Consider the following 27854-nt stretch of genomic DNA (forward strand, 5'->3'; position numbering starts at 1 on the left):
CTTCAGCAATCAGCTCAACAAAAACTTGACATAAAATTGACTATCAACGCATAATTAAACAATGAAACAGGATGGAGAAAAAAAAAAAAACTTCAGCATTTATTGACAACATCTTCAATAATGACGTGAGCTAAATATACACAGCTCAAAAAATTTAAGGGAACACTTAAACACAATGTAACTCCAAGTTAATCACACTTCTGTGAAATCAAACTGTCCACTTAGGAAGCAACACTGATTGACAATACATTTCACATGCTGTTGTGCAAATGGAATAGACAACAGGTGGCAATTATAGGCAATTAGCAAGACACCCCCAATAAAGAAGTGGTTCTGCAGGTGGTGACTACAGACCACTTCTCAGTTCCTATGCTTCCTGGCTGATGTTTTGCCCACTTTTGAATGCTGGCGGTGCTTTCACTCTAGGGGTAGCATGAGACGGAGTCTACAACCCACACAAGTGGCTCAGGTAGTGCAGCTCATCCAGGATGGCACATCAATGCAAGCTGTGGCAAGAAGGTTTGCTGTGTATGTCAGCGTAGTGTCCAGAGCATGGAGGCGCTACCAGGAGACAGGCCAGTACATCAGGAGACGTGGAGGAGGCCAACAACCCAGCAGCAGGACCGCTACCTCCGCCTTTGTGCAAGGAGGAGCAGGAGGAGCACTGCCAGAGCCCTGCAAAATGATCTCCAGCAGGCCACAAATGTGCATGTGTCTGCTCAAACAGTCAGAAACAGACTCCATGAGGGTGGTATGAGTGCCCGACGTCCACAGGTGGGGGTTGTGTTTACAGCCCAACACTGTGCAGGACGTTTGGCATTTGCCAGAGAACACCAAGATTGGCAAATTCGCCACTGGCGCACTGTGCGCTTCACAGATGAAAGCAGGTTCACACTGAGCACATGTGACAGACGTGACAGTCTGGAGACGCCGTGGAGAACGTTCTGCTGCCTGCAACGTCCTCCAGCATGACCGGTTTGGCGGTGGGTCAGTCATGGTGTGGGGGTGGCATTTCTTTCCATGTGCTCGCCAGAGGTAGCCTGACTGCCATTAGGTACCGAGATGAGATCCTCAGACCCCTTGTGAGACCATATGCTGGTGCGGTTGGCCCTGGGTTCCTCCTAATGCAAGACAATGCTAGACCTCTTGTGGCTGGAGTGTGTCAGCAGTTCCTGCAAGAGGAAGGCATTGATGCTATGGACTGGCCCGCCCGTTCCCCAGACCTGAATCCAATTGAGCACATCTGGGACATCATGTCTCGCTCCATCCACCAAAGCCACGTTGCACCACAGACTGTCCAGGAGTTGGCGGATGCTTTAGTCCAGGTCTGGGAGGAGATCCCTCAGGAGACCATCCGCCACCTCATCAGGAGCATAACCAGAGCATGCCTAGGGAGGTCATACTGGCACGTGGAGGCCACACACACACTACTGAGCCTCATTTTGACTTATTTTAAGGACATTACATCAAAGTTGGATCAGCCTGTAGTGTGGTTTTCCACTTTAATTTTGAGTGTGACTCCAAATCCAGACCTCCATGGGTTGATAAATTTGATTTCCATTGATAATTTTTGTGTGATTTTGTTGTCAGCACATTCAACTATGTAAAGAAAAAAGTATTTCATAAAAATATTTCATTCATTCAGATCTAGGATGTGTTATTTTAGTGTTCCTTTTATTTTTTTGAGCAGTGTACATTCCATCTATGTATAATTGGAGAAGGGAACAGCAACACCATAGAAGTCCTGGAATAGCGTGGGAGAACTAACAGTATTAAGTGAGTTGTAGTGGTTTAGGATTTTAGTATTTATTAGGATCCCAATTAGCTGCTGCCTAGGCATTCCAAACAGGACCCGTCAATTTCATTTTTTATATATAACAAACATACTATTGATGCGTAGGCTATGGTGTAATGGAATGTTTTGCCTTATGTGGTAGGTTTTGTGGGTTGACACTTATGTAGATGTCATAACCAGCCATAAAATAACACAATACATGTCACACAACAGGTCTAAATATATGTGTCATAAGTGTTGTGACCATATAACAAGTTATATCAGCTGTTATGACATGATGACATGATTATGACCGTGTCATAACTTGCTATGACACTGGGTGTCAAGTAAAGTGTTTACCAGTAATTGCAATAGAGGTCTATTTAAATTATGCAGTCATACTAATCCTAATACAATTAGTAATAGTAGTGTATTTTAATTCTGTGATGTACCTTCCAGAGGACGATGATGTCGAGGTCCACCTCGTTACACTTCCTGACCACACCTGTTATATCCTCAGCCCCACCCCCAGGACCCGCCCCCTGACTCCTGGAATGTCTCCCCTGTGTCTCCACGGCAATAAGCGGTCTCCAAGACTCCGAGGGCTGACACCTCCGGAAGAAGAAGTCTGCACACGGAGTGGTGGAGCTGATGATCTGAGGAGAGGAGGAGAACAAGGGAGGAGAGGAGGAAGGAGAGGGGAAGACAATAGAGGAAAGAAGAAAGGGTGAGTGACAATATAGCAGATAAAAAAGGGGGAGAGGAAAAGAGATGGAGGAAGGGAGAGAAAGTTTGGGTGGAGAGGGTAATGGTACAGCTATTTCTTTTTATACATTCAGCAACACCGACCAGCAGTGACAGATAACCATTGTAAGAGGACAATAACAGTTAACATACCTGTTCATTTCCAAGGCTCAGGTCTGCAAAGGTGTACTTCTCAAGTGACTTTGAGGTAGCTAAGACACAGAAGATAAGTCAGGAGAGAGAAAAGAGATTCTCCTCATTGTCTGACATTGTTGGTAATGAGAGTGTGTACCTTCGTGGGGTTTGCATCGTGTTGCTCTGAAGCACAGCTTGCCCCTCTCTCTGGTGGTGAGCTTGCAGTCTGGAATGACAAGAGGAGGGTGAAAGAAAGAAAGAGACGTGTCCATGTCCTGTCTCCATCTGAACCGAATCCCTAACTCTAACCCCTAAGCCTAAAATGGCCATTTTACAAGTGAGGACTGGCTAAATGGCCTCACTTCTCAGAATTGTAGTTAGTTTACTATTCTTTTGTCGACTTCTGGTACTCACAAGTATAGTAAAACATGTACAAACACAACACCTCTCTAAAGGCCATCTGATTTTCTAACACATTGGAGAGACCCTGGATGTTCTTTTCAGCTTACTTATTACTATGGGCCAGCTGCAGCTCAGTGTTCTAAGCAGATAGTGACAGCTTACTTATTACTATGGGCCAGCTGCAGCTCAGTGTTCTAAGCAGATAGTGACAGCTTACTTATTACTATGGGCCAGCTGCAGCTCAGTGTTCTAAGCAGATAGTAACAGCTTACTTATTACTATGGGCCAGCTGCAGCTCAGTGTTCTAAGCAGATAGTGACAGCTTACTTATTACTATGGGCCAGCTGCAGCTCAGTGTTCTAAGCAGATAGTGTGTGAGTGAGTGTGATCAGTGTTCTAAACTCAAAGATGTGTGTGTGATCAAAAAACAGTTGTTACTATTACAGGAGAAGGAAACCCTGATGTAGCTTAATGTATTGTTATTACAGGAGATGGAAACCCTGATGTAGCTTAATGTATTGTTATTACAGGAGATGGAAACCCTGATGTAGCTTAATGTATTGTTATTACAGGAGATGGAAACCCTGATGTAGCTTAATGTATTGTTATTACAGGAGATGGAAACCCTGATGTAGCTTAATGTATTGTTATTACAGGAGATGGAAACCCTGATGTAGCTTAATGTATTGTTATTACAGGAGATGGAAACCCTGATGTAGCTTAATGTATTGTTATTACAGGAGATGGAAACCCTGATGTAGCTTAATGTATTGTTATTACAGGAGATGGAAACCCTGATGTAGCTTAATGTATTGTTATTACAGGAGATGGAAACCCTGATGTAGCTTAATGTATTGTTATTACAGGAGATGGAAACCCTGATGTAGCTTAATGTATTGTTATTACAGGAGATGGAAACCCTGATGTAGCTTATTGTATTGTTATTACAGGAGAAGGAAACCCTGATGTAGCTTAATGTATTGTTATTACAGGAGATGGAAACCCTGATGTAGCTTAATGTATTGTTATTACAGGAGATGGAAACCCTGATGTAGCTTAATGTATTGTTATTACAGGAGATGGAAACCCTGATGTAGCTTAATGTATTGTTATTACAGGAGATGGAAACCCTGATGTAGCTTAATGTATTGTTATTACAGGAGAAGGAAACCCTGATGTAGCTTAATGTATTGTTATTACAGGAGATGGAAACCCTGATGTAGCTTAATGTATTGTTATTACAGGAGATGGAAACCCTGATGTAGCTTAATGTATTGTTATTACAGGAGATGGAAAACTGTTTGTAGGCAACTAACACTCTAGCCTCAGGCTGTGAACTAGTATGATCAATCAGTGGAACAGAGAAGGGAAGAGAGATGGAAAGACGGAGAAAGGGATAAGAGACCATTTTGGCGTATATACAGTACCATCTCTCTATAATCAGCAGCAGCACACGAGTCAGACAGGGACAGACCAAATAGGACAGGATTGAATAAAATAGAGCTGAATAAGCTGAATAACAAGCTCTGAATGAAAGCATTTAACACTGCGAAGGGCGGTCCCATAGCTATAAATACAACATGAAAAGCCAACAATTGTAAGCCGCTCTGGATAAAAGTGTCTGCTAAATGACTTAAATGTCAAATGCACTGTGACTTAGCAGCATACAAGATTCAGTAGCCTACTTTACCAACTGAACTAGGCTAGATAACCCAACCAAGCTAACCACTTCAAACAGGTGAACCGCACTGATCAAACCACCAAAAGGCATATATCTAATGAACACAACATCTAAGGAACAATCCAATAGACGGCAAATAGCTAAACTGGAAATGACTTTGTTTTCACAGAGACACCCGTTCCCTCTAATATTTTTCAGCACTGAGCAAATTTCAGGAGTTGTGAACGGAAACTTGATTTTTTATTCTGTGAGACTTTAAAAAAACGTTATGCACATTATGACAACCATTTTGGGACTGATGTTTTACTTGTCCGAAAGCTCAAATCACTTTAAAAAATAAATGATATGTAACACAATTGGCCAAATAGATGACTTGCAGAGGGTAGTATTTGAAAAGTTGAAGCTTGTCTCAAAACAGGACACTGCCCCTTTAAAAAAAACTCTGTACTTGACTTGCTTTTCAAAGACAATTAGATATGTACACGTTTTGTGCTCTTGTAGGATGCAATCACTCCCTCAAAATGTGCTGTAACTGGGCTAGACCCTCTGATCTCAAATGCACATCTATGCTTCTCTCTGAACACAGATGGAAAAAATGCTTGTGCTCGTGAAATAGGCTACTCTGATGCGCTCCTCAGCCTACAACAAAATCAACAACTCGGTCTTGAATTTAAATTTGGTTTGTTGCATTGAAATGGACTAATGTTGATTCAATCCCAAGTTCCACAGTAGAGGGAACATTTGATCTGTTTAAAGCCATCGCGGGCTGGCAATTCTTCTGCGTAGGACTGCTACATTGCATATCACCTAGGGATGCAGACTCCTCAGCAACATAAAAAGTCTGAGTGTAAATGTACAAATCAAAACCTGACACCAAAAAGTCAAACAGTTATCGAGTAAATGAGTTTAAAACTATTGTAGTGCTATCTGAGAGGGTTACGGAGAGCAGAGGGACAAACCTTTGTTTTCTGCTGGGTTTATACACTTGTGTAGTCTCCACTGTTTACTGCTGCTAGAGACCTGTGCAATGTGGAACTCACGCACCCCAGCCTCACTCTGTGGATGGAGAGTGGAAGAGAGAGCGTGAAAGAGAGGGTGCAAGAGAGAGAGTGGAACTTTTAAACAACTTTTAAAGTCTACATACTGCAGTGTTTCCCCTCTATTCATTTAGCAGCGATGGGCAAATGTTTTTATTTTTGAAAATACTTTTCGGGATGGTAAATCATTTTCAGTGTAAAGTTATACCTTATACCAGAAAGTATGTAGAGAAGATAATGGACCTATATATTTTATAATAAGGTCATCTTTCGAACTAACAATCACCCAAATAAAAATAAGACAGTCAGGGAGAATATAAAATTCAAAAAATGTCATGGCACATGGACCCCAATGATTTTGTTTTGATGTTTGAGTCACTCAGATAGCATAAGATGTATAGAATGTTCGGCAGCCATGAAGTCATGGCTCACAACATCATCCTGGAAACCCAAGACCCACTCCAATTCGCAAACCGCACCAACAGATCCACAGATGACACATTCTCAATTGCACTCCACACTGCCCTTTCCCACGTGGACAAAAGGAACACCTATGTGAGAATGCTGTTAATTGATGACAGCTCAGTGTTCAACACCATAGTGACCAAAGCTCATCACTAAGCTAAGGACCCTGGGACTAAATACCTCCCTCCCTCTGCAACTGGATCCTGGACTTCCTGATGGCTGGCCCCTAGGTGGAAAGGGTAGGCAACAACATCTGTCATGCTGATCCTCAACACAGGGGCCCTTCAGGGGTACGTGCTTAGTCCCCCCCTGTACTCCCTGTTCACCCACGACTGTGTGGCCAAGCACAACTCCAACACCATCATTGAAACACAAATCGGGAGGAGATCAGAGACCTGGCAGTGTGGTGCCAAGACAACAACATCTCCCTCAACATGAGCAAGACAAAGGAACTGCTCGTGGACGACAAGAAAAGTAGGGCCAAACACGCCCCCATTCTCATCGACTGGGCTGTAGTGGAGCGGGTTGAGAGCTTCAAGGTCCTTGGTGTCCACACCACCAACAAACTACCATGGTTCAAACACAGATGACACGACAACGCCTATTCCCCCCCCAGGAGACGGAAAATATTTGGCATGGCTCCCCAGATGCTCAAAGAGTTCTACCGCTGCACCATCGAGGGCATGCTGACTGGTTGCATCACCGCCTGGTATGGCAACTGCTTGGCATCCGACAGTAAATCGCTACAGAGGGTATTGCGTACGGCCCAGTACATCACTGGGGCCAAGCTTCCTGCCAGAGGCCCTCTATACAAGGTAGTGTCAGAGGGAGATTTTTTTGTTGTCAAAGACTCCAGTCACAAGTCATAGACTGGTCTCTCTGCTACAGCACGACAAGTGATACCGGAGCACCAAGTCTAGGTCCAAAAGGCTTCTTAACAGCTTCTATCCCCAAGCCATAAAACTGCTGAACAATTAATCAGATGGCCACTTGGACTATTTGCATTGACACCACCCCCCTTTGTTTTTACATTGCTGCTACTCTCTGTTTATTATCGATTCAGTTACTTTACCACCTACCTAAAGTGGTTTGTCCTTTAAAAGTTGCAACGAACTGCAGCACAGCTTGCGTAGTGCCGCAGAATTCTATGGCACGTTATTTAAGTGCCAACCACTGGTACTATTAATGCTAGTTAGTGCTAGTTTTACCACCTGAGGGCATCTTTGAGAAGCATTTGATAGCCTTCAATAGTTGCTGTACTAGAGAGAGGCTGTGAATTTGTTCAGCTTTTTGTTAAAAATCGCGCAATATTTCAACGTCCTGCTACTCATGCCAGGAATATAGTATATGCATATGATTAGTATGTGTGGATAGAAAACAATCTGCAGTCTCTAAAACTGGTTAAATCATGTCTGTGACTATAACAGAATGTGTGTAGCAGGCAAAATCCCAAGGAAAACTGTTCACAAAATACACAAAAAAAATATCCCTCCGCCAGTCTCGATTGTCTATGGCAAGGGAAAATAGATAGGGCCCAGTTTACAGTTCCTACAGCTTCCACACGATGTCGCCAGTCTTGGCAATAGGGTTGAAGTTAATCCTTGGTGAAATGAGAAATAGGCACTTCCTGTCATTAAGTACACCGGTGGAAGTTATGAAAGAGAGAATATGGACCATGATTTCAAGACTTGCTGCTATCGAATACAGATCGCCCCGTGATCAATTTGATCGATTATTAACGTTTACTAATACCTAAAGTTGGATTACAAAAGTAGTTTGAAGTGTTTTGTCAAAGTTTATAGGCAACTTTTTTAATTTAAAAAAATGACTTTGCGTTTTGGAAAGCAGTTTTTTCCTGGATCAGACGGGCTTCATAAATCGACATTTTGGGTATACGTGGACGGATTTAATCGAAAAAAAGACCCAATTGTGATGTTTATGGGACATATAGGAGTGCCAACAAAGAAGCTCGTCAAAGGTAATGAATGTTTTATATTTTATTTCTGCGTTTTGTGTAGCGCCGGCTACGCTAATTCTTTTGTTTACGTCCCCTTTAGGTATTTCGGGGGGTTGCATGCTATCAGATAATAGCTTCTCATGCTTTCGCCGAAAAGCATTTAAAAAAAATGACATGTTGGCTAGATTCACAACGAGTGTAGCTTTAATTGAGTACCCTGCATGTGTGTTTTAATGAAAGTTTGAGTTGTATCAAGTACTATTAGTTGTCACTCTGAAATTTCCGCTGATGTTGTTCCCTGTACAGGGACAGCAGCCATAAAAAGGTTAAAACCTTTTTTGTAAGAACATAGTGTATGGGACTGATTTTAAGAAAATTTGCTTAATTAATTTGCTTAATATTATGGTGTTTCTTTACCAAGAAAAATTAAAAACCCTCTAAATTTCCGTTAGGATGGAACGGAAAATATGGCGCTGTACAACGTGACGGTCGGGAGTAGGCTACAGTACTGGGCTATTTAGCTAAATAATCCCTGTGTCGTGCGGGCACGCGGGAGACCAGGTTTCAATTCCCCGACGGGGAGGAAGGAGTAGCCTGTCCTTGTAAATTATTATTTGTTCTTAACCTCTCTGAACCACTCATCCCGGATCCGGTATAATTGTCATCAGCAACGCTGAATAGCATAGCGCCACAGTCAAATAATATTACTAGAAAATATTAATATTCATGAAATCACAAGTGCAATATTGAAAAACACAGTTTAGCCTTTTGTTAATCCAACTGTTGTCTCAGATTTTGAAATGATGCTTTACAGCGAAAGCAATACAAATATATTTGAGATGATTTTGTTTTCAAATAACATAAAATGAGCGAGAAAAACATGGGGGGAGACAGTTACTAATTTGTAAATAAAGCCTGTTTGTTATTTAGAATGATTTATTTCTGTATATAAAGGGAGAGAAACCAAAAACCTACAGTCATCTCATGGGTCTCCCAGTCGAGGCCGGCACGGGTATTGAACCAGCATCTGTAGCAACACAGCTTGCACTGCTCTGCAGTGTCTTAGACTGTTGCGCCACTCAGGCGCTGTACAACGTAACCGATCGGGAGTGGCCTACAGTAAGAGCAAAATAATCCTAACAAAATAAAATAATGAAAACCTTTGTGTAACAGTTTTAGTAAGTAATACTGAAGTCTGCACAATTATCAGTTTCTATTTAGGTTTATGTCACCCATTAATTGTCAGTTAGAGAGACAGTAGGACCCAAAAGCATAATCAGTGCTCTAACTCCACCTTGCGCTGGACTGGAGCAATGAAGTGGAGACTCAGGGTACCGTACTAAACCACAAATTACCTCTAAGTACCGCAGCATAATCACAAAACCTTTAGTAGAGCAACCACTGTGCATGTACAAATTACCTCAACTATCCTGTACCCCCGCACATTGACTCTGTACCGTTACCCCCTATGTATAGCCTCGCTATTGTTATTTTTTTTTTTACTTTAGTTTTAGTAAATATTTTCTTAACTATGTTCTTAAAACTGCATTTTTGGTTAACCTCATGAAACTCTGGGGGCAGTATTTCATTTTTGGATGAAAAACGTTCCCGTTTTAAACAAGATATTTTGTCACGAAAAGATGCTCGACTATGCATATAATTGACAGCTTTGGGAAGAAAACACTGACGTTTCCAAAACTGCAAAGATATTGTCTGTGAGTGCCACAGAACTAATGCTACAGGCAAAACCAAGATGAAATTTCATACAGGAACTGAGCCAGATTTTTGAGGCGCTGTGTACCAATGTCTCCTTATATGGCTGTGAATGAGCAAGGAGAGAGCCTACACTTTCTGTCGTTTCCCCAAGGTGTTTGCAGCATTGTGACGTATTTGTAGGCATATCATTGGAAAATTGACCATAAGAGACTACATTTACCAGGTGTCCGCTGGGTGTCCTCCGTCGAAACTATTGCGCAATCTCCAGGTGCGCGCATTTTTCCATTTTGAAGAGAGGAGAAACCAAACTGCCAGGAGTGACTTATCATCGAATAGATATGTGAAAAACACCTTGAGGATTGATTCTAAACAACGTTTGCCATGTTTCTGTCGATATTATGGAGTTAATTTGGAAAAAAGTTTGCGTTGTTTTGACTGAATTTTCTGATTTTTTTCTCAGCCAAACGTGAAGAACAAAACGGACCGATTTCTCCTACACAAATAATATTTTTGGAAAAACTGAACATTTGCTATCTAACTGAGAGTCTCCTCATTGAAAACATCTGAAGTTCTTCAAAGGTAAATGATTTTATTTGAATGCTTTTCTTGTTTTTGTGAAAATGTTGCATGCTGAATGCCAGGCTTAATGGTATGCTAGCTATCAATACCCTTACACAAATGCTTGTTTAGCTATGGTTCAAAAGCATATTTTGAAAATCTGAGATGACAGTGTTGTTAACAAAAGGCTAAGCTTGAGAGCTAATATATTTATTTCATTTCATTTGCGATTGTCATGAATAGTTAACGTTGCGTTATGGTAATGAGCTTGAGGCTATAAATAGGATCCCGGATCCGGGTTTGCTCGTCGCAACTGGTTAAGGGCTTGTAAGTAAGCATTTCACGGTTACACCTGTTGTAATCTGCGTATGTGACAAAAAAGCCATGGCAAAATGTGTACAATTGCAGAAAATGTGCTTTAAATGCAACTCTTTCCTCGTCCCCATGACAAAATGTGTACAATTGTAGGAAACTAGCTTAAAACAGCAACATTTCTCTGGAGACAAGAGGGCCTGAATGCATGTGACCATGAATAACAATGTTCCATCAAATGTCAGCTTGACAGAGTGATTAAGTGGTATATGAGTATCGTGTTGACACGTGTGTTGAGCTCACTGTGTTGATGTTCTCCACATCGACAAAGACCAGCATGCTGCCATTCCTCCCCTCCTCCTCGGGCAGTGTGTTACTACGGCAGGCGGTGGCCCGGACCGACAGAGAACGACTGGCACAGATAAATACTGTGTGACGCAGCACCCTGTGACTGAGGGAGGGGAGATGGAGGGTGATTGGGGAGCGAGGGAAAGGAGAGGGAGCAATAGAGAGAAAGAGGAGACAAGAGGCAGGTAGGAGATGGAGGGTAGAGAAAGAAACAGATGAAAGTAATGAGAGTGAGTAATATAAATATGTTCTTGTCATGCATTTATAACTTTTATAAAGGTGGTGCTTCAAGTAATGCCACAGGCTCTATATAGTTTCAACTACAGAAACCACGTCTCCAAAATGTCCCTGAATTAAAGTTACGCCATTTTACTTAAACAGAGATGAACAGGCACATTCTGTGAGATTTGAAAGGCCCCTATGAAGGGAAAAATAAATTAACTTCTTAAGTAGCATGAGCATTTGTTTTCTCAAAAGTGCCCTGATTTGACCTCATTCTATCACCAATGAGCTGAGCAGTGAGCACCGTCATTTAAAGCGAGACTGACGAACATTCAGGGGCACATTCAGGATAACTAAGGCTGCATTTACACAGGGAGAAAAATATCAGAATTTAGCTGCCTGTGCAACTTGGGGTGCCGACACCTACAATAAGTACCGGAACCATTTTTTATTCTACATCTGCATCTCAGTGTTGAAGGTGTCACTACAGACCCTGGTTCGATTCCAGGCTGTAATCACAACCGGCCGTGATTGGGAGTCCCATAGGGCGGCTCACAATTGGACCAGCATCGTCCGGTTTAGGGTTTGGCTGGGGTAGGCAGTCATTGTAAATAAGAATTTGTTCTTAACTGACTTGCCTAGTAAATGAAGGTTAAATTTAAAAAAATCATAGTATTCCCTTTGAAGAAGAGACATGAGGAATCTCTTTCATGATTCACTCTTTGGTTCGTGTACTAGTGAATAACTTTCAACTCTCCTTATGCCTCGGTCCTACTTGAATATAAAAGGCTGCTCTTGCTCCCCTAATCTCTTTCACATCACACTACTTGGCTTGTGTAATGTGTTGTAGGTGAATACCAGTCTTCTCTCTCTCTCCCTACCTGATGTCCACTTGTGTGTAGATTTCATGATGATTTTTTTTACTAGATCACCTCTGTTCTTTTTCTTTATCGTAATGATAATAGATAGTTTATTGCATCAGGCAGCTTTCCCACGGCCCTACCTGAATATAATAGCTCCTCTCTCCTACCTGATAAGCAGTCTTCTAGTAGGCCTAATGTGTAGCGAGTAAAACGCTTCTCTTGGAGAACTCTCCCCTATGTGATTATAACAGGGTGCTCGCTCTCCACTACCTGATTATAACAGGGTGCTCCACACTCCCCTACCTGATTATAACAGGGTGCGCTCTCTCTCTCTCCACTACCTGATTATAACAGGGTGCTGCTCCTTCTCTCCCCACTACCTGATTATAACAGGGTGCGCTCTCTCCACTACCTGATTATAACAGGGTGCGCTCTCTCCACTACCTGATTATAACAGGGTGCTGCTCCTTCTCTCTCCACTACCTGATTATAACAGGGTGCTGCTCCTTCTCTCCCCACTACCTGATTATAACAGGGTGCGCTCTCTCCACTACCTGATTATAACAGGGTGCGCTCTCTCCACTACCTGATTATAACAGGGTGCGCTCTCTCCACTACCTGATTATAACAGGGTGCGCTCTCTCTCTCCACTACCTGATTATAACAGGGTGCGCTCTCTCTCTCCACTACCTGATTATAACAGGGTGCGCTCTCTCTCTCCACTACCTGATTATAACAGGGTGCGCTCTCTCTCTCCACTACCTGATTATAACAGGGTGCGCTCTCTCTCTCCACTACCTGATTATAACAGGGTGCGCTCTCTCTCTCCACTACCTGATTATAACAGGGTGCGCTCTCTCTCCACTACCTGATTATAACAGGGTGCGCTCTCTCTCTCCACTACCTGATTATAACAGGGTGCGCTCTCTCTCTCTCTCCACTAAATCAAATCTTATTTGTCACATACACATGGTTAGCAGATGTTAATGCGAGTGTAGCGAAATAGTTCCGAAAATGCAGTAATAACCAACAAGTAATCTAGCTAACAATTCCAAAACTACTACCTTATAGACACAAGTGTAAGGGGATAAAGAATATGTACATAAAGATATATGAATGAGTGATGGTACAGAGCGGCATAGGCAAGATACAGTAGATGGTATTGAGTGCAGTATATACATATGAGTTGAGTATGTAAACAAAGCGGCATAGTTAAAGTGGCTAGTGATACATGTATTACATAAAGATGCAGTAGATGATATAGAGTACAGTATATACGTATACATATGAGATGAATAATGTAGGGTATGTAAACATTATATTAGGTAGCATTGTTTAAAGTGGCTAGTGATATATTTTACATCATTTCCCATCAATTCCCATTATTAAAGTGGCTGATACCTGATTACAACCGGGTGCGCTCTCTCTCTCTCTCTCTCTCTCTCTCTCCACTACCTGATTACAACCGTGTGCGCTCTCTCTCTCTCTCTCTCTCTCTCTCCACTACCTGATTACAACAGGGTGCGCTCTCTCTCCCTCTCCACTACCTGATTATAACAGGGTGCTGCGCTCTCTCCACTACCTGATTACAACAGGGTGCTCTCTCTCTCTCTCTCTCTCTCCAGTACCTGATTACAACAGGGTGCTCCCTCTCTCCCCAGTACCTGATTACAACAGGGTGCGCTCTCTCCCCCCAGTACCTGATTACAACAGGGTGCGCTCTCTCACCCCAGTACCTAAATACAACAGGGTGCGCTCTCTCTCTCTCTCTCTCCCATACTTCAATGGCTGATGTAATGTGGCTTGTGTAGTGTGTACCGAGTTCTCTCTTGAATAACTCTCCCCTACCTGATCTTGACTTGTGAAGTGTATAGTTAGAATACCAGACTGCTCTCCCCACCTGATCTTTCCTCCTTTCTCGGCACCCTCGTAGTAGAACAGGAAGTTGATCTCATGGACTCCTTCCTGGTCTGGTCCTCTTAGCCACAGGGGCAGCTGGGTAGATTCTCCAGGCGTTAACGTTCCCTCTCCTAGAGGGATCTCTGCTACCCTTTTACCCCCCGTACCAAACACTCCTCCTCCTCCCGACCCAAAGTCAGCCGCCGACACCAGCGTTACCGCGGTTACCGACCCGGGCGTGGCTCCTTGGGGTGTGGCCAGGGTCTTGTAGGCAGAGCAGTTCTCAAAGGAGGTGGGGCTGAGGGGGGTGAGGGGTGTGGCTAGGGAGGAGCTTCCGAAGGTAAAGAAGTCTGGGTGCGTGGACGCCACCCGCAGGCCGCACAGGGGAACGTGACTCACATTACAGAATTCTACGTAGGCCTTCCTGATTTCACCGCATAGTAGGGCAGTAGGGAACTGGAGGAAGAACACCTGGAAGGGTTAAAAATAAAATAAAATAAAAAAATAGAATTAAAGCAGACAGACAGGAGGGGAGAGAGATGGTGACGGAGACATGGGGACAGATAGAGAGAGGTTAGTTATTGTGCGACCTACTCCAGTGTAGCGGTCTTCCTCGGGAGAAAGACAGGCAAATATAAATCAGAAACTGTTGGCTGCAAGTCATTTTTAAATATATACTAGTCTGAATTACTCCCATACTGTCCAGTTCAATCTAAAATGCTAAAACAACAAAAAAAGTTTAAAAAATGTAAACAAGTAGATGAAATCCTTAAAGATGGAATAGTTAGAAACCACCCGCATTTTATTTCCACGACTATGTATGGAACAGTTTATGTATGTGCATGGACCAAAGACACATATACACCTAAACAAAAAATATATACAGCACCAGTCAAACGTTTAGACACACCTACTCATTCAAAATGTTTCTTTATTTTTACTATTCGAATCATCTAGTAACCAAAAAAGTGTTAAAGATTCTTCAAAGTAGCCACCCTTTGCCTTGATGACAGCTTTGCACTCTCTTGGCATTCTCTTAACTAGCTTCACCTAGAATGCTTTTCCAACACTCTTTAAGGAGTTCCCACATATGCTGAGCACTTATTGGCTGCTTTTTCTTCACTCTGCGCTCCAACTCATCCCAAACCATTTCAAATTGGGTTGAGATCGGGTGATTTTGGAGGCCATATCATCTGATGCAGCACTCCATCACTCTCCTAGGACAAATAGCCCTTACACAGCCTGGAGGTGTGTTGGGTCATTGTCCTGTTGAAAAAAAAATTATAGTCCCACTAAGCGCAAACCAGGATGGCATACCGCTGCAGAATGCTGTGGTAGCCATGCTGGTTAAGTGTGCCTTGAATTCTAAATAATTCACAGACAGTGTCACCAGCAAAGCACCCCCACACAATCACACCTCCTCCTCCATGCTTCACGGTGGGAACCACAACTACTCTGCGTCTCACAAAGACACAGCGGTTGGTGTCCTTTAGTAGTGGTTTCTTTAGTAGTGGCAATTCAACCATGATAGCCTCATTCACGCAGTCTCTTCTGAACAGTTGATGTTGAGATGTATCTGTTACTTGAACACTGAAGCATTTCTTTGGGCTGCAATTTCTGAGGCTGGTAACTCGAAAGAACGTATGCTCTGCAGCAGAGCAAACTCTGGGTCTTCCTTTCCTGTGGCAGTCCTCATGAGAGCCAGTTTCATCATAGCGCTTGTTGTTTCTTTTAGAACAACTAAAATAAATATAGCTAGCTGCAAGAAGCAATGCCCGGGGTTCAAGCTTTGGCCCCATAGCACCACCAGCAGGTCAAATTGCCCTAGGATGAGCTAATTATGTAGTCCATATCATGCTTTACAAATAATAGAACTCAACATCAAACATATCATGCAATATACTTTTGATGTATTTTGGACCATTTTCAATGATGTTGACTACTTTCAAATGCCTTCTCTAGAACCGTTGCGCCGATTGGCACCAAATATGGTATATAGTGTCTATGTACCCTTCTATTTTCCAGGACTAGCGCAAACAATATGGCCGTTATGAGCCAATGAGCTTGTGTGAATGGTTTTTCCTGTCCACCATGCGGTCAAACTTAACCATAGTTTACAGTTAACAATAGGAGTTGTTGTCCACAATGCAGCACGGAGGGCTCACAAGTGCCTGTCTATTCCTTACTTTGGATGGTGGATACATTATTTTAATACATTTTTTAATATTCGATGTATTCTATGAAGAAAGATGCTATGCTACTTACCTCATGTCATGAATATGCATAGCAATATAAAGGGCTATTTTTTTATAATAAATTTGCTGGAATGTTACATGTCCTACTTATATCAGTACACTCAAATAAACCTCACGTAGCAAATAAGCCATTAAATGTTTTGTTGACCAAATTCGAAAAACTTTGGTGAGCGAAAGAAACTAAACAACGCCTCCTGCTGGAGAAGACAGATTTTCGCCTCTTCCTTTCTGGCTAGTCTCATATCCAAACAGCCAAACAGGTCAAGAGATAAATATGTGCCGGTTATAGCGCCACCCTATGGTCAATCTGAAAGTGCTTGCATAATGTTGAGTCTTGGCAGTGTTTGGAACATGTGTACCAAGTTTTGTAACAATATGATGGCTTGTTATTGAGCCACCATGTGGCCAATTGGCACGGCATGAGAGGATGTGACATATGGGCCTTGATCATCATGTAAAGTTGCACCCTCCTGGACCTTACCATCTCGCTGGAATTAGATTTTTTCCCAACCATTTGGCAGAAGGTAGATAATGAACACCAAGAAATACAAGGTTTCCCCAGCCTCGCTGCTTGAACCCCAAAATATCAAAAATAAAACACCATATTAAAAAGCAGAAGAATATCATAAATCTGCCTTACGCAAAACCAAATACTTTTTACAATTACATCTAAACTGTTTTAAAAATGTAGTTTGATACATATCAGGGTTAATTTGCTAATCTATGGCCATAATATTGGGTCAAATGACATTCATTAGACCTGGATTCATTGAATAGTTTAGTTCCAAAATGACAACAAAAAAAACACTGAAGCTCATTTCTGGGTAAGGGGTAGTGGACAGTGGTGAGTCAGTACCTCCAGCAGGGGCATGGGAGGGGTGATGGTGGGGTCAAGACGTCGGTCAGGACCGTGGCTGACAGAGGTCTTCTCCTCCTTGGTCTGGTTTAACCGCGGTCCCTGAATCTCTAGGTCCTGTCGACCACGAACCGATGTCCCCGCAGTCGCTGAGGGACCTTTAGAGAGTACCGCAACCACAACAAAGGTTGGGTGAGAAGGACCAAAACAAGTTTATAGCACTGGTTTTACAGTGTGTGTGTGTGTGTGACTGCATGACCATGTGTATGTGTTACCTTGGTTCTGCGAGAAACTGTTGCTGTTAATAGTAGAGTCTCCAGTAGAAGGTGTGGAGGCCAGGTTATAGACTAGACCCAGGATGGTGAGCTGACCAGTCTGACGAGGAAGCAGCTTCAGACGAGCCTGCCAGGAGAGGAGGGAAAATACAGTTGAAGTCAGAAGTTTACATACACCTTAGCCAAACGTATTTAAACTCAGTTTTCACAATTCCTGACATTTAATCCTAGTAACAATTCCCTGCCAGTTAGGATAACCCCTTTATTTTAAGAATGTGAAATGTCAAAATAATAGAAGAGAGAATTATTTATTTCAAATTGTATTTCTTTCATCACATTCCCAGTGGGTTAGAAGTTTGCATACACTCAATTAGTATTTGGTAGCATTGCCTTTAAATTGTTTAACTTGGGTCAAACGTGTCAGGTAGCCTTCCACAAGCTTCCCACAATAAGTTGGGTGAATTTTGGCCCATTCCTCCTGACAGAGCTGGTGTAACCGAGTCAGGTTTGTAGGCATCCTTGCTCGCACATGATTTTTCAGTTCTGTCCACACATCTGCTATAGGATTGGAGGTCAGGGTTTTACCTTGACTTTGTTGTCCTTAAGCCATTTTGCCACAACTTTGGAAGTATGCTTGGGGTCATTGTCCATTTGGAAGACCCATTTGGAACCAAGCTTTAACTTCCTGACTGATGTCTTGAGATGTTGCTTCAATATATCCACAATTTTCCTCCTCATGATGCCATCTATTTTGTGAAGTACACCAGTCCCTCCTGCAGCAAAGCACCCTCACAACATGATGCTGCCACCCCTGTGCTTCACGGTTGGGATGTTGGTTCTTTCTCCTCCAAACATAATGATGGTTATTATGGCCAAACCATTGTATTTTTGTTTCATCAGACCAGAGGACATTTCTCCAAAAAGTACAATCTTTGTCCACATGTGCAGTTGCAAACCGTAGTCTGGCTTTTTTATGGCGGTTTTGGAGCAGTGGCTTCTTCCTTGCTGAGTAGCCATTCAGGTTGTGTCGACATAGGACTCGTTTTACTGTGGATATAAATAATTTTGTACCTGTTTCCTCCAGCATCTTCACAAGGTCCTTTGCTGTTGTTCTGGGATTGATTTGTACTTTTCGCACCAAAGAACGTTCATCTCTAGAAGACAGAACGAGTCTCCTTCCCGAGCAGTATGACAGCTGCGTGGTCCCATGGTGTTTATACTTGCGTACTATTGTTTGTACAGATGAAGGTGGTACCTTCAAGTTTATGGAAATTGCTTCCAAGGATGAACCAGATGAGGTCTACAATTTTTTTTTCTGAGGTCTTGGCTGATTTCTTTTGATTTTCCCATGATGTCACACAAAGAGGCACTGAGTTTGAAGGTAGGCCTTGAAATACATCCACAGGTACACCTCCAATTGACTCAAATGATGTCAATTGGCTTTAGAAGCTTCTGATAGGCTATGACATCATTTACTGGAATTGTCCAAGCTGTTTAAAGGCACAGTCAACTTAGTGTATGTAAACTTCTGACCCACTGGAATTGTGATACAGTGAATTATAAGTGAAATAATCTGTCTGTAAGCAATTGTTGGAAAAATGACTTGTGTCATGCACAAAGTACATGTCCTAACCGACTTGCCAAAACTATAGTGGTTGTGGTTGAAAAACGAGTTAATGACTCCAACCTAAGTGTATGTAAACTTCCGACTTCAACTGTATCAGAAAGAAGAGTCATATACTGTTGTCACATGACAATGATGAGCAAGGGGGAGAGAAAGAGAGCGATTGAACATGGAGTTAGAGAGAAGTCACAGAAAATAAGAGGCGGAGAAAGAAAGAGGTAGAGAATGGGGGAGAGAAAAAATGGTAAGAGAGCGAGACCAAGAACTGCCTAAAATCAGAAAAGATGCCACTGCTTACCACTCTTGTCTCCTCGGGGCTCATGAAGAACTCTGGGATGACTTCTGTGGTGATGATGCCATATTTCTGCACTGTCTGTAACGAGACCGGTTGTAAAAATGAGAGGTTAACGAGTTGAATGTGATGAGTTGAAAAGTAACTGCTCTTACAGCACTGTAGCCTCACAGAGCGAAGGTAACACCAACAGTTGCTCTGATTCAGATGGGTTGGGTTAAATGCGGAAGACACATTTCAGTTGAAGGCATTCAGGTGTACAATTGACTAGGTATCCCCCTTTCCCTTTCTTACCCTGGGAGCGATGGCCTCCTTCTCATTGGTGATGGTGACAGCGTCTCCAACCATGACGTCCTGCGGTTGTGGTCGAGAGAAGTCTTTGAGCGTGAACTTCCAGAGCAGCGAGAGGTCTGAGAGAACCAGCGGAACCTTTAGAGGGTTCCGGAACGCCACCTCAACTATGATGGGTTCTACATAGGAGCAGAAAGAGAGACACCAGGATGAGGACAAACACAACCAAAGAAATGTGAGGATATCTAAGTATAGTGAATTCAAAACCATATGTAATATGCAGTACACGGAGTACACAAGATTAAGAAAACCTTCCTAATATTGAGTTGCACCCTTTTATGCCCACAGAACAGCCTCAATTCGTTGGGACATGGACTACAAAGTGTCCAAAGCATTCCACAGGGATGCTGGCCCATGTTGACTCCATTGCTTCCCACAGTTGTGTGAAGTTGGCTGGATGTCCTTTGGGTGGTGGACCATTCTTGATAGACCCGGGAAACTGTTGAGCATGAAAAACCCCTCTCTCAGTTCTTGACACACTCAAACCGGTGCGCCTGGCACCTACTACCATAACTCGTTCAAAGGCACTTAAATCGTTTGTCTTACCCATTCAGCCTCTGAATGGCACACATACTAGGGCTGACCCCATTTAGTCAACTGGTCGATTGTTTGGTTGATAGGGTGTTGGTTGACCGAGATTCCATTAGGCAAGAAAAAATAAATAAATAAAAATATACTTGTGCACAAGACCTGTCTGAGTGGACTAATCCATTGAATAATGCATAATCCATTGCGGAGTCCAAAACATGTGCTACCGAAATTGTGTATGGTTATATTTCGTAAGAACAATGGTGCAACACTAATAGAAATATTATTTTATAACAAATGTGCTTTCTCCCGCGTTGGATAACGGTGGTTGTCCACGGTTCTGAAACACCAGCGTGCTGTTGAATTGGCGCCTTTCCCTAGACCATGTTGCTCTATGCCTAATAGCAAAGTTACCCATATTGGTGTTGAGGACAATGCCGCAGAGTTTGGAGACGAGAAAACAGCCCTTCAATTTTTTATTTTTTATTATACCTTTATTTAACTAGGCAAGTCAGTTAAGAACAAATTCTTATTTTCAATGACGGCCTAGGAACAGTGGGTTCTTACTTTGTCAGCTCTGGGATTTGATCTTGCAACCTTTCGGTTACTAGTGCAATGCGCTAGGTTACCTGAAGCCCCTCGTATTAACTGTCTATGAAAAATGAGAGGAAACCCCAACTTAATTAGGTATATAATCAATAGCCTAACTGTTAAATAAACTGTTCCATGTCGGCAATTGCATTCACGAATGCATGCGACTGATTTTAGTCGTGCTCAGAAGACCACTCTTCCAGAACGAATACAAGGAAACAAGCAACTAAGAGAAAGGCCATTGTGACATCTTGTGGACAATCAGAGACTTACACCTGAGAACAAAGGAGACGGCCATCCAAAGAACAAGGCCTACGTTGAATCTCACGAAGTGGAACTCGGCCCACGAAGGCCTGGGCCCAACAGAGTTACCCCACAGATACCCAACGAAGACCTTAAACACGTAAATACATGCATTACACTTCTTACCCATAAAAGAGTGGCAATTCGGGGCAAGGTATTATGGCTAAATTAAGCGTAGTTTACAAATGTATCCAAGTGTTGTTTCTCTTTCTCTCTCTCTTTAAAGTGCCATCTTGTGTAACACGTGTCATATTGTGTTGGTCCGCATGGGACCTGTTGTCATGGTACTAAGTTTCTAGTCAATAACCTATACAGTGTGTGTGTATATTATCATTTAGCTTGTTAGTAAATAAATGACCAAATCAATTTTTGTGGTACGGAATGATCAGTGAGACCCGAGTCTACAACGTTCAGAATAAGACTGATATGAGGAAATTATTAAATTGATGACTGGCATGATATCTATATACTCAAGTTAATTTGGGAAACGTTACCTCATTAAACACACTTTTCCCATGGTGCCCCAGATTCCTAATGAGTTAGTTGTAACATGATTAATTTAAATCTAATAATAATTCAAACGTAGGAGGTAATTATTAGATGAATAGCAGTCATCACATTAATGATAGTCACGTCACACTACCGCTCAATAGTTTGCGGTCAATTAGAAATGTCCTTGTTTTTGAAAGAAAAGCACATCTTTTGTCCATTAAAAGAACATCAAATTGATCAAAATACAGTGTAGACATTATTAATGTTGTAAATAACTATTGTAGCTGGAAACAGCTGGTTTTGAATGGAATATCTAAATAGGCGTACAGAGGCCCATTATCAGCAACCGTCACTCCTGTGTTCCAATGGAATGCTCTGTTAGCTAATCCAAGTTTATAATTTTAAAAGGCCAATTAATCATTAGAAAACCCCTTTGCAATTATGCTAGCACAGCTGAAAACTGTTCTGATTAAAGAAGCAATAAAACTGTCCTTCTTTAGACAAGTTGAGCATCTGAAGTATCAGCATTTGTGGGTTCGATTACAGGCTCAAAATGGCCAGAAACAATTAACTTCCTTTTTGAAACATATCAGTCTATTCTTGTTCTGAGAAATTTAGGCTATTCTATGCGAGAAATTGCCAAGAAACTGAAGATCTCGTACAAGATCTCTTATCTACCAACATAGACAGGGCTCCAACTCCTCTTGCTCCACAATGAAATAGTTTTACTCGTGTTACTGTGGATATAGATACTTTTGTATCTGTTTCCTCCAGCATCTTCACAAGGTCCTTTGCCGTTATTCTGGGATTGATTTGCACTTTTCGCATCAAAGTACGTTCATCTCTATGAGACAGAACGCATCTCCTTCCTGAGCGGTATGACGGCATGGTGTTTATACTTGCATACTATTGTTTGTACAGATGAACGTGGTACCTTCAGGTGTTTGGAAATTGCTCCCAAGGATGAACCAGACTTGTTGAAGTCTACAATTTTTGGCTGATTTCTTTTGATTTTCCCATGATGTCAAGCAAAGAGGCACTGAATTTGAAGGTAGGCCTTGAAATACATCCACAGGTACACCTCCAATTGACTCAAATGATGTCAATTAGCCTATCAGAAGCTTCTAAAGCCATGACATTTTCTGGAATTTTCCAAGCTGTTTAAAATCTTGGAACTACCCATCCCGGATCCGGGAGAAATGTCATCAACTATACTAATTAGCATAGCGCAACGGTCAAAAGATATTACTAGAAAATATTCATATTCATGAAATCACAAGTGAAATATAGTGAAACACAGCTTAGCCTTTTGTTAATCACCCTGTCATCTCAGATTTTGAAATTATGCTTTACAGCCAAAGCAAGACAAGCGTTTGTGTAAGTTTATCGATAGCCTAGCATAGCATTATGTCCAGCTAGCAGCCGGAAGCTTGTTCACGAAAATCAGAAAAGCAATCAAATTATTCATTTACCTTTGATGAGCTTCGGATGTTTTCACTCACGAGACTCCCAGTTTGACAGCAAATGTTCCTTTTGTTCCATAAAGATTATTTTTATACCCAAAATACCATGTGTTGGTCACGTTATGTTGAGAAATCCACCGGAAATAGCATTCACGACAACGCCGGAAAAAAATCCAAATTATATCCATAATATTGACAGAAACATGGCAAATGTTTTTTATAATCAATCCTCAAGGTGTTTTTCAAATATCTATTCGATAATATATCAACCGGGACAATTGGCTTTTCAGTAGGAGCGAGTGATTCTTTTATGCAAGAATCACTCTGACAGCCCTCAGCTGGCCACTTACGCAATGTAGTCGTTTACGTGAAACTACGTCAAAATGCTGTAGACACCTTAGGGAATACGTAGAAAAAGGGATCTGGTTGATATCCCTTTCAATGGCCAATAGGGGTGCATAGGAACACAACGGTTTCAAAACATGAGTCACCTCCTGATTGGATTTTTCTTAGGCTTTCACCTGCAATATCAGTTCTGTTATACTCACAGACAATATTTTTACAGTTGGAAACTTTAGAGTGTTTTCTATCCTAAGCTGTCAATTATATGCATATTCTAGCATCTGGTCCTGAGAAATAGGCCGTTTACTTTGGGCACGTTATTTTTCCAAACATGAAAATAGTGCCCCCTAGCTTCAAGAGGTTAAAGGCACAGTCAACTTGTTGTATGTAAACTTCTGACCCACTAGAATTGTGACACAGTGAATTAATCTGTCTGTAAACAATTGTTGGAAAAATGACTTGTGTCACGCACAAAGTAGATGTCCTAACCGACTTGCCAAAACTGTAGTTTTTTTTAATTCTTCAGTTTACCCCTTTTTCGCCCCAATTTCGTAGTGTCCAATTGTTGTAGTAGCTACTATCTTGTCTCATCGCTACAACTCCCGTACGGGCTCGGGAGAGACGAAGGTTGAAAGTCATGCGTCCTCCGATACACAACCCAACCTAGCCGCACTGCTTCTTAACACAGCCCCCTCCAACCCGGAAGCCAGCCGCACCAATGTGTCGGAGGAAACACCGTGCACCTGGCAACCTTGGTTAGCGTGCACTGCGCCCGGCCCGCCACAGGAGTCGCTGGTGTGTGATGAGACAAGGACATCCCTACCGACCAAGCCCTCCCTAACCCGGACGACGCTAGGCCAATTGTGCGTCGCCCAACGGACCTCCCGGTCGCGGCCGGTTACGACAGAGCCTGGGCGCAAACCCAGGGTCTCTGATGGCACAGCTGGCGCTGCAGTACAGCGCCCTTAACCACTGCGCCACCCGGGAGGCCCCAACTATAGTTTGTTAACAAGAAATTTGCGGCGTGGTTGAAAAATTAGTTTTAATGACTTTTAATGACTAATCAAAGTGTAAGTAAACTTCCAACTTTAACTGTGGCCTCGTTATTGTTATTCTTATCGTGTTAATTATTATTACTTTTTAAATATTTTCTTAACCAACAGTGCAGATCAAGAAGAGTTAAGGGCTTGTAAGTAAGCAGGTGCTGACCTAACATAATCAAAAGGTGTGCTTTCGCTGTAAGCCTTTTTGAAATCTGACATTAAGGAGAAGTTGCATTAAGGAGAAGTTTATCGATATTTCCATGCATAACACTTGTATCTTTTATCAATGTTTATTATGGAGTATCTTATCAATGTTTATTATGAGTATTTCTGTAACTTGATGTGGCTCTCTGCACGTTCACCGGATGTTTGTTTGAGACAATGCATTTCTGAACCTAAAACAACCATTTCAAATTAGGTTTTTGGACATAAAGATTAACTTTATCCAACAAAACACACATTTATTGTGTAACATGAAGTCCTGTGAGTGCCATCTGATGAAGATCAAAGGTTAGTGATTCTTTTCATCGCTATTTCTGACTTTTGTGAGGGCTCTTCTTGGCTGGAAAATGGCTTTATGGTTTTCTGTGACTAGGTGCTGACCTAACATAATCGTTTGGTGTGCTTTCGCCGTAAAGCCTATTTGAAATCGGACACTGTGGCTGGATTTACAAGACGCTTATCTTTAAAATGGGGTAAAATACTTGTATGTTTCAGGAATTTTTATTATGGGATTTCTGTTGTTTTGAATTTGGCACCCTGCAATTTCAGTGATTGTTGGCGAGGTGGGAGCTAGCGTCCCACATATCCCAGAGAGGTTTAACAAGTGACATCAGTAAGGGATCATAGCTTTCACTTGGATTCACCTGTTCAGTCTCATGACTTGACTTCCGGCGCCGACAGAGATGGCCGCCTCGCTTCGCGTTCCTAGGAAACTATGCAGTTTTTTGTTTTTTTACGTGTTATTTCTTACATTAGTACCCCAGGTCATCTTAGGTTTCATTACATACAGTCGAGAAGAACTACTGAATATAAGATCAGCGTCAACTCGCCATCAGTACGACCAAGAATATGTTTTTCGCGACGCGGATCCTGTGTTCTGCCTTACAAACAGGACAACGGAGTGGATCCTATGCAGCGACCCAAAAAAACGACTCCGAAAGAGAGGGAAACGAGGCGGTCTTCTGGTCAGACTCCGGAGACGGGCACACCGTGCACCACTCCCTAGCATTCTTCTTGCCAATGTCCAGTCTCTTGACAACAAGGTTGATGAAATCCGAGCAAGGGTAGCATTCCAGAGGGACATCAGAGACTGTAACGTCCTTTGCTTCACTGAAACATGGCTCACTGGAGAGACTCTATCCGAAGCGGTGCAGCCAACGGGTTTCTCCACGCATCGCGCTGACAGAAACAAACATCTTTCTGGTAAGAAGAGGGGCGAGGGCGTATGCCTCATGGCCAACGTGACATGGTGTGATGAAAGAAACATACAGGAACTCAAATCCTTCTGTTCACCTGATTTAGAATTCCTCACAATCAAATGTAGACCGCATTATCTACCAAGAGAATTCTCTTCGATTATAATCACAGCCGTATATATCCCCCCCCAAGCAGACACATCGATGGCTCTGAACAAACTTTATTTAACTCTCTGCAAACTGGAAACGATTTATCCGGAGGCTGCATTCATTGTAGCTGGGGATTTTAACAAGGCTAATCTGAAAACAAGACTCCCTAAATTTTATCAGCATATCGATTGCGCAACCAGGGGTGGAAAGACCTTGGATCATTGTTACTCTAACTTCCGCGACGCATATAAGGCCCTGCCCCGCCCCCCTTTCGGAAAAGCTGACCACGACTCCATTTTGTTGATCCCTGCCTACAGACAGAAACTAAAACAAGAGGCTCCCACGCTGAGGTCTGTCCAACGCTGGTCCGACCAAGCTGACTCCACACTCCAAGACTGCTTCCATCACGTGGACTGGGAGATGTTTCGTATTGCGTCAGATAACAACATTGACGAATACGCTGATTCGGTGTGCGAGTTCATTAGAACGTGCGTTGAAGATGTCGTTCCCATAGCAACGATTAAAACATTCCCTAACCAGAAACCGTGGATTGATGGCAGCATTCGTGTGAAACTGAAAGCGCAAACCACTGCTTTTAATCAGGGCAAGGTGTCTGGTAGCATGACCGAATACAAACAGTGCAGCTATTCCCTCCGCAAGGCTATCAAACTAGCTAAGCGCCAGTACCTCAATTCAACGGCTCAGACAAAAGAGGCATGTGGCAGGGTCTACAGTCAATCACGGACTACAGGAAGAAATCCAGCCCAGTCACGGACCAGGATGTCTTGCTCCCAGGCAGACTAAATAACTTTTTTGCCCGCTTTGAGGACAATACAGTGCCACTGACACGGCCTGCAACGAAAACATGCGGTCTCTCCTTCACTGCAGCCGAGGTGAGTAAGACATTTAAACGTGTTAACCCTCGCAAGGCTGCAGGCCCAGACGGCATCCCCAGCCGCACCCTCAGAGCATGCGCAGACCAGCTGGCCGGTGTGTTTACGGACATATTCAATCAATCCCTATACCAGTCTGCTGTTCCCACATGCTTCAAGAGGGCCACCATTGTTCCTGTTCCCAAGAAAGCTAAGGTAACTGAGCTAAACGACTACCGCCCCGTAGCACTCACATCCGTCATCATGAAGTGCTTTGAGAGACTAGTCAAGGACCATATCACCTCCACCCTACCTGACACCCTAGACCCACTCCAATTTGCTTACCGCCCAAATAGGTCCACAGACGATGCAATCTCAACCACACTGCCCTAACCCATCTGGACAAGAGGAATACCTATGTGAGAATGCTGTTCATCGACTACAGCTCGGCATTCAACACCATAGTACCCTCCAAGCTCGTCATCAAGCTCGAGACCCTGGGTCTCGACCCCGCCCTGTGCAACTGGGTACTGGACTTCCTGACGGGCCGCCCCCAGGTGGTGAGGGTAGGCAACAACATCTCCTCCCCGCTGATCCTCAACACTGGGGCCCCACAAGGGTGCGTTCTGAGCCCTCTCCTGTACTCCCTGTTCACCCACGACTGCGTGGTCACGCACGCCTCCAACTCAATCATCAAGTTTGCGGACGACACAACAGTGTTAGGCTTGATTACCAACAACGACGAGACGGCCTACAGGGAGGAGGTGAGCAAACAAAACTAAGGAGATGATTGTGGACTTCAGGAAACAGCAGAGGGAACACCCCCCTATCCACATCAATGGAACAGTAGTGGAGAGGGTAGCAAGTTTTAAGTTCCTCGGCATAC

The 27854-nt window shown here is 42.9% G+C and overlaps 1 protein-coding gene across 1 annotated transcript in view; it reads right to left on the reverse strand.

Moving 5' to 3' along the window:
• The window catches only part of LOC139409415 (trafficking protein particle complex subunit 8), a 97142-nt gene that overhangs the window by 14537 nt on the left and 54751 nt on the right, over positions 1–27854 (reverse strand). Inside the window, exons 17-26 of the mRNA XM_071154546.1 lie at positions 19710–19885; positions 19422–19496; positions 17500–17626; positions 17225–17382; positions 14115–14584; positions 11085–11232; positions 5696–5792; positions 2811–2879; positions 2672–2730; positions 2227–2430 (exon numbers count right to left, since the gene is read on the reverse strand). Coding sequence (XP_071010647.1) covers positions 2227–2430; positions 2672–2730; positions 2811–2879; positions 5696–5792; positions 11085–11232; positions 14115–14584; positions 17225–17382; positions 17500–17626; positions 19422–19496; positions 19710–19885 — 1583 coding nt within the window. The remainder of the gene's footprint in view (positions 1–2226; positions 2431–2671; positions 2731–2810; positions 2880–5695; positions 5793–11084; positions 11233–14114; positions 14585–17224; positions 17383–17499; positions 17627–19421; positions 19497–19709; positions 19886–27854) is intronic.

Source organism: Oncorhynchus clarkii, chromosome 5 (assembly GCF_045791955.1).
Source record: "Oncorhynchus clarkii lewisi isolate Uvic-CL-2024 chromosome 5, UVic_Ocla_1.0, whole genome shotgun sequence".
NCBI classification, from domain to species: domain Eukaryota; kingdom Metazoa; phylum Chordata; class Actinopteri; order Salmoniformes; family Salmonidae; genus Oncorhynchus; species Oncorhynchus clarkii.